General features: G+C 38.0%; 1 protein-coding gene across 2 annotated transcripts in view; it reads right to left on the reverse strand.

Annotated features, from left to right (window-relative positions):
• Window positions 1-821: 821 nt before the first annotated feature.
• The window catches only part of GEMIN6 (gem nuclear organelle associated protein 6), a 9,967-nt gene continuing 455 nt past the window's right edge, over window positions 822-10,333 (reverse strand). The window contains exons 2-3 of one of the 2 annotated variants that reach the window (XM_046661141.1): window positions 9,981-10,114; window positions 822-1,303 (exon numbers count right to left, since the gene is read on the reverse strand). In XM_046661141.1, coding sequence (XP_046517097.1) covers window positions 928-1,303; window positions 9,981-10,105 — 501 coding nt within the window. In that variant the 5' untranslated portion in view covers window positions 10,106-10,114 and the 3' untranslated portion in view covers window positions 822-927. Of the gene's footprint in view, window positions 1,304-9,980; window positions 10,119-10,333 lie in introns of both variants that reach the window. The other variant, XM_046661140.1, reaches the window with a different exon arrangement.

Below are 10,333 nucleotides of genomic sequence, written 5' to 3' on the forward strand. Positions count from 1 at the left end.
GGCTGGATTTGTCCCAAGGGCCCCAAGTTTGCTGACCTCTAGCCTAAGGAGTCAGGACCGTGGGGTCTAATCTGATGTAGGAACCTTGGGGTCACTCTAGACATGCCCCTGAAAAGACCCCCAAACCAACAATCTGTGGTCCTTTCTAGGCCAGGAACCTCCATACAGAGTCCTGGCCTGTGACTGGCTTCCACAGGGAGAGGCCAGGCGTAGCGAAGCACGCTTCCCACATTCTCTCCCCTCAGTGAAGCCTGCACCAGGGGATAGCGACTATAGGCAGAGAGCATCCTGAGCCAGAGGCCTGGGCTGAATCCATCAGGCAAAGGAATCGGGTTGAGTTCAGCAGCAGAATACCTGTCACATTTACTTTTTCCTCAAAGATATCAGCCAGTGCTCACTTTAAAGCTATTGAGAGTTATAAGACTTACGTGTTAAGATTTTTATCGATAGTCAAAACTTTCAAGTTTCAACCAAAAAAAAAGGAATATATTCTGATTCAAAAAGTATTTCTTCATTATACCTTAAAAAAAAGAAAAGATAAACATTTAAAACAGACCCATATAGTTAGTGCAAGGGACATAACAAGACATTTTATATTGAATCTAACATGTTGCATTTTTTACAAATACACTTCTTACCTAACAAAAATGGAAGTATATCCTTATCAAAGGAAGAGACTCTTACTATTCTAACGTCCCGGTGCTAATTTTGTTGTATGTGATGTTCTCTTTGCCACAGTTCACCTATTTATTATCATTAATAATCCACATCTTTGATTTTACCAAAACAACAAAGAATTAAAACTCACACACACATTCATGTGCCTTTAAAAATCCTATAATATGATGAACTTAACATTCAAAACATTTTATGAAAGAAAAAAAATGAAGTCTTATTTCAGTCAGTGCATCCACAGTTCTCGGCCTCTCACTGGGAAGCTGCAAGATGTCCTTGAATAAGATCCTGAACACGAGACAGAATGATCTCATTAGAACTGCTGCAATTTTCTGGACCATAGGGTGGGTCTATAGTCAGGACCCCAGCCACACACAGAGTTCTTTGTGAATCTCCCTGTTCAGTGATGGGGATGTGGTTCTTCTCGAGCCATTTCTTTAGGCTGTTCTTTCTCTTTTCCAGATCCTCAGGGCTGTACGCCTCGCAGTCCCCAGACGTGAACAAGTGCATCAGCTTCTCTCTCACTCTGTGGCCTCCTTCATTCATAGTTTCAACAGCCTGCACAGCATGTCCCATAATTCCGGTCACAGACATGCTGCCATCTTCAAGGAAGTTCACGAGGACAATACTTTGGAGGAAAAGTAAGTTCAGAGCAGATTTGCAAAAGAAAAACCTAAAGGCCCATAAAACTATGGAAGAAGCAATGGCATGAGAGGCATCATCAATCAAAGCAGGTCACCAGAATAATAGGGAACATTCTGCCCCATTTAAATTTAATCCTCTCACCACCAAATGTTTTACCTGTTCAATAAGCATTCACTGAGGGTACTAACATCTAACCTTTTTGTCCAGCCTAAAGCTAATCATTGTGAGATGCAGTTAAAACATTTCTTTAAAGAGTTATGAATGCCCTAACTGTGTATTAGAAAAGAAGACAGGGTACAGATTTAACTTTTAGAGTTAAAAAACAATAACTGAGGAGGAGTGATGTAGGCATCATGGTGGAGTGAGTTCTCCTGACGATCTCTCCCCTCCACCATGTAAAAAGACCTTCATACTTCAACAGAGGACATCCACACAACACAAAAGATGTCTGAGAGACCCACGCAGCCACACATCAGAGGGCAGAGAGGCTGGAGCCCCCTATGGAGGAGATGGAATGGGGTAAGAGAAAACTTTGTTGCCTCCCCAAAAGACTGCGATCCAGGACTGCACACAGCCTCCAAGAGGGTATGAAGTGGGGAGGGGATGCTCTTTCATGGGAACATCAAAGATCCCCAAGGTCCCCTGCAGCCTAGGGGAAAGCCCCTACAGAGGTGAAAGCTAATGCAGGGATGACCTCATCAAGCCAACACCCCAGGAGAGCAGATAGTGTGGGCAGAGCGAGAAAACCCCATGAGCTCACAGGAGAAAGCACCCCTCCCCCCTACCTACCCAGCACCTGGGATCCTGGTGGACCACAGAGCACTCAGAATACACAGCTCTTGACCCCCACACAGCGGTGATAGGTGGTAACTACGACCAAATAATACCAGGATGTGAAAGAACAAAGCCACGCCCTCTGGCAGTATCAAAAATTATATCAACTCTCCAGACCAGAGAGAAAATGACAAGTACCCAGAAATCAGTCCTGAAGACACAGAAATATGTAATCTAAATGACAGAGAATTCAAAATAGCTATCATCAAAAAACTCAACGAGTTAAAAGAGAATGTAGAGAAACAATTCAACGAGTTCAGGAGCTACTTCACAAAAGAGATTGAAACTAAAGAAGAATCAATTGGAAATATTGGAGATGAAAGATACAATCAATGAGATAAAACAAAATATGATTCCCTGAATGCTCAAGAGGACATCATAAAGGAGCGAATCAACATAATCGAGGATAGACATGGAAATGATCCAGATAGAGGAGGAGAGAGAACTCAGACTAAAAAGAAATGAAGACAGTCTCCGAGAAATATCTGACTCAATTAGGAAATGCAACATAAGAATTATAGGTATTCCAGAAGGAGAAGAGAAGGAGAACGGAGTAGAAAGCTTGTTCAAGTAAATAATAGCAGAGAACTTCCCAAATCTAGGGAAGGAAATGGAAATCCATGTGGAAGAAGTTATCAGATCTCCTAAATATATCAATGTAAAAAGACCTACTGCAAGGCATATAGCAGTGAAACTGGCAAAAGTGAATAACAAAGAAAAAATACTAAGGGCAGCAAGGCAGAACAAAATAACCTACAAAGGAACCCCTATCAGGTTTTCAGCGGATTTCTCTGCAGAAGCCTTACAGGCTAGGACAGACTGGAATGACATATTCAAATCTTTGAAGTCTCTGAAGGACAAAAACTTTCAGCCAAGAATACTCTTTCTGGTGATAATATCCTTCAGATATGATGGAGAAATAAAAACTTTCCCAGATAAACAAATGCTAAGGGAGTTCGTAGCCACAAGACCCATCCCCTACAAGAAATCCTCAAAAAGGCCCTCATACCTGAAAAAAAAAGAGAGAAAGGGGTTACAATGCATGGAGTAAGGAGATAAATAGGTAGAAAAAAATCCAAAAATTGTAGCTATACATCAGAAGAGGTTAGCAAACACTCAAGTAAAACATTAAAGATAAAGAAGAGAACACCAAAAACAAAGATAATCTTGTCATTTTAACCACAAACTCACAACACAAGATGGAATAAGATGTGAGAAAAACACTTAGGAGGGAAAGAGGAAAGAGACTGAATCAGTTTAGTCTAAGGAATTAAGAGGCCATCAGAAAATGGACTATCTTATCTATGAGATTTTGAATATAAACTTCATGATCACCGCTAAGCAAATAATCAGAACAGGGACACAAATAATAAATAAGGAGAAAACAAAGAAGCACAACATAAAAAACTACATAACTCAGGGGCCAGCCCAGTGGCCGAGTGGTTAAGTTCGCGAGTTCTGCTTCAGTGGCCCAGTGTTTCAGTGGTTCAGATCCTGGGAACAGACATGGCACTGCTCATCAGGCCATGCTGAGGTGGTGTCCCACACGCCACAACTAGAAGGACCCACAACTAAAATATATACAACTAAGTACTGGGGGGCTTTGGGGAGAAGAAGAAGAAGAAGGCAAAAAAAAGAAGATTGGCAACAGATGTTAGCTCAGGTGCCAATCTTTAAAAAAAAACAAACTACATAACTCAATTGGTAGACTGAAACACACAGGACAAGAAACAAAGGAAATGCAGGAGAACCAGAAAACTAGTTTTAAAACGGCAGCATTAAGCCCTCATATATCGATAATCATCCTAAAAGTAAATGGTTTGAATTCTCCAATAAAAAGACACAGAGTGGCAAGATGGATTAAAGAGCAAGACCTAACAATATGCTGCCTTCAGGAAACACATCTCAGCTCAAATGACAAACACAGGCTCAGAGTGAAGGGGTGGAAGATGATACTCCAAGCTAATGGCAAACAAAAGAAAGCAGTTGTCACAATACTTACATCAGACAGAGTAGACTTCAAGATGAGACAGGTAAAGAGAGACAAAGAGGGGCAGTATATAATGATCAAAGGGACATTCCACCAAGAAGACACAACACCTATAAATATCTATGCACCCAACACAGGAGCACCAAAGTACATAAAGTAACTATTAACAAACCTGAAAGGAGATAGTAATAGCAACACAATAATAGTAGGAGACCTCAATGCTCCACTCACATCAATGGCTAGATCATCCAGACAGAAAATCAACAAGAAGACAGTGGAGTTAAATGAAAAGCTAGACCAGTTGGACTTAATAGACATATATAGAACACACCATCCAAAAACAGCAGAATACACATTCTTCTCAAGTGTGCAGGGAACATTCTCAAGGATAGACCATATGTTGGGAAACAAGGCAAGCCTCAATAAATTTAAGATTGAAATAATAACAAGCATCTTTTCCAATCACAATGCTATAAAGCTAGAAATTAATTACAAGAAAAAAGCAGAGAAAGGGACAAACATGTGGAGACTAAACAACATGCTACTGAACAAACAACGGATCAGTGAAGAAATTAAAGGAGAAATCAAAAAATATCTGGAGACAAATGAAAATGAAAATACACTATACCAACCCTCATGAGATGCAGCAGAAGCCATATTAAGAGGGAAATTCACCACAATACAGGCTCACCTTAACAAACAAGAAATATCCCACATAAGCAATCTCAAACTATACCTAACTGAATTAGAAAAAGATGAACAAACAATACCTAACTGAATTAGAAAAAGATGAACAAACAAAGCCCAAAGTCAGAAGGAGAGAAATAATAAAAATCAGAGCAGAAATAAACGCTATTGAAACAAAAAAGGCAGTAGAAAGGATCAATGAAACAAAGAGCTGGGTTTTTTTAGAAGAAAAACAAAATTGACAAACTTCTAGCCAGACTTACAAAGAAAAAAGAGAAAGCTCAGATAAATAAAATTAAAAATGAAAGAGGAAAAATAACAACGGATACCACAGAAATACAATGGATTATGAGAGAATACTACAAAAAAACTATATGCCAACAAAATAGACAATGTAGAGGAAATGGATAAATTCTTAGACTCTTACAACCTCCCAAAGCTGAATCAAGAAGAAAGAGATAATCTGAATAGATCAATCACAAGTAATGAGATTGAAACAGTAATCAAAAGCATCCCCAAAAAATAAAAGCCCAGGACCAGAAGGCTTCCCTGGAGAATTCTACCAAACTTTCAGAGAGGATTTAATACCTATCCTTCTCAAGCTATTCCAAAAAATTAGGGAAGATGGAATGCTTCCTAACACATTCTATGGGGCCAACATCATTGTAATACCAAAGCCTGACAAGGACAACACAAAAAAAGAAAACTACAGGCCAATATTGCTGACGAACATGGATGGAAAAATCCTCAAGAAAATATTGGCAACACGAATACAGCAATACATCAAAAAGAAAATACATCATGATCAAGTGAGATTTATACCTGGGACACAGGGATGGTTCAACATCTGCAAATCAATCGATGTGATATACCACATTAACTGAGGAATAAAAATCACATAATCATCTCAACAGATGCAGAGAAAGCATTTGACAAGATCCAACAGCCATTTATGATAAAAACTCTTAACAAAATGGGGATAGAAGGAAATTGCCTCAACATAATAAAGGCCATATATGACAAACCCCCAGCCAACGTAATATTCAATGGGGAAAAACTGAACACCATCCCTCTGAGAACAGCAACAAGACAAGGATGCCCACTATCCCCACTCTTATTCAGCATAGTACTGGAGGTTTTGGCCAGAGCAATTCGGCAAGAGAAAGGAATAAAAGGAAACCAAACAGGGAGTGAAGAAGCGAAACTCTCACTGTTTGCAGACGACATGATCTTATATATAGAAAACCCTAAAGAATCCATTGGAAAACTATCAGAAATAATTAACAACTAGAGTAAAGGTGCAGAGTACAAAATCAACTTACAAAAGTCAGTTGCATTTCTATACTGTAATAACGAACTTACAGAAGGAGAACTCAAGAATATAATTCCATTTACAATCACAACTAAAAGAATAAACTATCTAGGAATAAATTTAACCAAGGAGGTGAAGGACTTATACAATGAAAACTACAAGACATTATTGAAAGAAACAGATGATGACATGAAGAGACGGAAAGAGATTCTATGCTCATGGATTGGAAGAATAAACATAGTTAAAATGTCCATACTACCCAAAGCAATCTACAGATTCAATGCAATCGCAATCAGAATCCCAATGACATTCTTCACGAAGATAGAACAAAGAATCCTAAAATTCACACAGGGCAACCAAAGACCCCAAATTTCTAAGGCAATCCTGAGAAAAAAGAACAAAGCCAGAGGCATCACAATCCCTGACTTCAAAATGTACTACAAAGCCACAGTAATCAAAACAGCATGGTACTGGTACAAAAACAGGCACACAAATCAATGGACCAGAACTGAAAGCCCAGAAATAAAACTGCACCTCAATGGACAGCTAATCTTCAACAAAGGTGCCAAGAACATACAATGGAGGAAAGATAGCCTCTTCACTAAATGGTGTTGGGAAATCTGGACAACCATTTGCAAAAGAATTAAAGTAAATCATCTCACGCCATACACAAAAATAAACTCAAAACGGATCAAAGACTTGAAGATAAGTCCTGAAACCATAAAACTCCTGGAAGATAATATAGCTAGTACACTCTATGACATTGAACTGAAAAGGATCTTTTCCAATACCATGTCTTCTCAGACAAGGGAAACAAAAGAAAAAATAAACAATGGGACTTCATCAGACTAAAGAGCTTCTGCAAGCAAAAGAACTAGGATCAAAACAAAAAGACAATCCACCAATTGGGAGAAAATATTTGCAAATCACATTTCCAACAAGGGGTTAATCTGCATAATATATAAGGAACTCACACAATTGAAAAACAAAAAAAACAAACAGCCCAATCAAAAAATGGGCAAAAGATATGAACAGACACTTTTCCAAAGAAGATAAACAGATGACCAATAAACACCTGAAAAGATGTTCAATATCACTAATCAGGGAAATGCAAATCAAAACTACACTAAAATAGCACCTTATACTTGTTAAAATAGCTATAATCACTAAGACTAAAAATAAAAAATGTTGGCGAGGGTGTGGAGAGAGGGGAACCCTCATACACTCCTGGTGGGAACGCAAACTGGTGAAGCCAGTATGGAAAACAGTGTGGAGATTCCTCAAAAAACTAAAAATAGAAATAGCATATGATGCAGCTATCCCACTACTGGGTATCTGCCCAAACAGCTTGAAGTCAACAATCCAAAGTGACATATGTACCCCTCTGTTCATTGCAGCACTATTCACAATAGACAAGACAAGGAAACAATCCAAGTGCCCAGTGACCAATGATTAGATAAAGAAGATGTGGTATATATATACACAATGGAATACTACTCAGCCATAAAAAAAGGACAAAATCATCCCATTTGCAAGAACATGGATGGACCTGGAGGGTATTATGCTAAGTGAAATAAGCCAGACTGAGAAAAACAAACATATGATTTCACTCATATGTGGAATATAAACAAACACATGGACAAAGAAAACAGTTCAGTGGTTACCAGGGGAAAGGGGATAGGCGGTGGGCACTAGGGGTGAAGGGGAGCACTTATGTGGTGACAGTCAAGAAGTAATGTACAGGGGCCGGCCCCGTGGCTGAGTGGTTAAGTTCGCGCGCTCTGCTGCAGTGGCCCAGGGTTCGGATCCTGCCCGCGGACATGGCACTGCTCGTAGGTCACGTTGAGGCAGCGTCCCACATGCCACAACTAGAAGGACCCACAACTAAGATATACAACTATGTACGGGGGGGTTTGGGGAGATAAAGCAGAAAAAAAAAAAAAGATTGGCAATGGTTGTCAGCTCAGGTGCCAATCTTTAAAGAAAAAAAAACAAGAGAAGTAATGTACAACTGAAATTTCAAAATGATGTAAACTGTTATGAACTCAATAAGAAAAAGAACCACTGAATAACTCCTCTTGCAAAGAAAATAACAAAGCACAAAATTAATGAAATAGAAAACAAGAGTCAATAAGACGATCATCAAAGCCAAAAGTTGGTTCTTCGAAAAAAAATAAAATTCATAAAACTCAAGCAAGATTAATAAAAAGAGAAAGAAGGCACATATAAATAATATTAGGAACAAGGCAGCAAAGATTAACAATATAAAATATTAAAAACAATTAATGCCAATAATTTTGAAACTTGAAACAGAAAATTTCCTAGAAAATATAAATTTCTACACTGATTCGCAGACAAAAAAAAGTGAGAATGTAAATAGTCTTGTACTCTTAATCAAAACTGAATAACTAGTTTAAAATCTTCCCATGGAGGGAGGAAAAGGCCCTGACAATCCTATTAGCAAGTTCTATAAAATTTGCAAGGATCAAACATTGTAATCTAATCAAATTCTTCTAAAGCCTATAAAAGGGGGACTGTGCCTTAACTCATTTAATGAGGCTAATATAACCTTGACAACAAACGCAGAGAAAGACAGAATTAAAAAATAAAACTGTAAGTTAATCTCAGTCCTGAATATAAATGCAAACATCCTACATAAAATATGATATATGACACATGATATGATGTGATGGGAATTTCACTTCTGTGCTACTCTCTCAAAAACCTATAACCCCAGCCTATTTATGAGACAACATCACACAAACCCAAATTGAGAAACATTCTACAAAATACCTCACCAGTACTCTTCACAAGTGTCAAGGTCATGAAAAACAAGGAAAGACTGAAAACCTGTCACAGATCAGAGGAGACTAAGGAGACATGAGGATTAAACATAATGTGGGATCCTGGATTGGATCCTGAACAAAAAAAGGCCATTAGTGGAAAAACTGGTAAAATCCAAATGACCGCAGTTTAGTTATCGTAAATTCTTAGTTTTAACAAATGTACCATGGTTATGTAAGATGCTACTAACATTAGGGGAGGATGGGTATATGGGTACTCTATGTACTTTCCTTGCAACTTTTCTGTAAATCTAAAACCATTCCAAAATAAAAAGTGTGCATCACCACCTTTAAAGTAATCTTGCAAAATGTAAATCTGTTCCTAATTCAACCTCTAGAACCAACTACCAATTTATAGGATATATGCAAGATAAAAGAACATATTAAACTACACTATGATAATGCAATGAGCTAAATCCAGAATGTGTTAAATTCTCTAAGACAAATGACTCTGTTTCTTCAACAAATAAACAACATGTAAAACTAAAAAGAGGAAGTGCAGTTAAAGATACTTAAGAAACATATCAACCAAACTGATAAAACAATATAAAAAGATACTTTTGAAACAATCACACAAATCTGAACTCCGACTAGGAATTAGCTAATATTAAAGTTATTATTACTTTTGTTAGGTGTTACAATGGTATTGTGGTTTACACTTATTAAAGAGTCCTTATCTATGAAGAGATATATTGAAGTATTTATGAACAAAATTATATGATGTTTGCTTTAAAATATTTGGAAGGGAGGGTAACGTGTTTGCTATACTCTTCTCTTTATATCTGTATACGTTTGAAATTTTCCAGTAAGAAAAGAAGTGTTTCATTTCTACAAGCTAGGTAATCAATAGTTAGAACAGCAGTTAAGATTCAAAAGTAGTAAAATTCTTACGTGGGAATAATTAGCCTTTCAACCATCTGCTTTCTTAGTCTGGATATAACACATAGGAAGCACAGAGGTGTCATGATTTCAGGGAAGCAGAACCCATACTCACTTGGCAGAAACTGGGTCTGTGGTTAAAACCCATCCTTTATACTCCTTCTCACTGGCTGTCACTCTGACTTCTTTGTAAGTGTAATCTTGCCATTCTAAAGGGCCTTTCTTCATCCATTCATTCATGGCTGCCAGCTGGCTAGATTTAAAACAACCACCAGTTCGGGTTATTACATATGTCCCACCTAAGCAAACGTCTTACCTCCAATTTCCATCCTAGAAGTAGAGAACATCTGTGATTTGCTTTAAATTCCGTGTCAGGAAAATAGTTAATATTCACTATTCATTCTAAAAGCTAAGGGGACACAGAGTCGCCGCGGGGCCCAGTCTGGGGTAACTCATCTGGTATACTCC

The sequence above is a fragment of the Equus quagga genome, chromosome 5, assembly GCF_021613505.1.
Source record: "Equus quagga isolate Etosha38 chromosome 5, UCLA_HA_Equagga_1.0, whole genome shotgun sequence".
Classification (NCBI taxonomy): domain Eukaryota; kingdom Metazoa; phylum Chordata; class Mammalia; order Perissodactyla; family Equidae; genus Equus; species Equus quagga.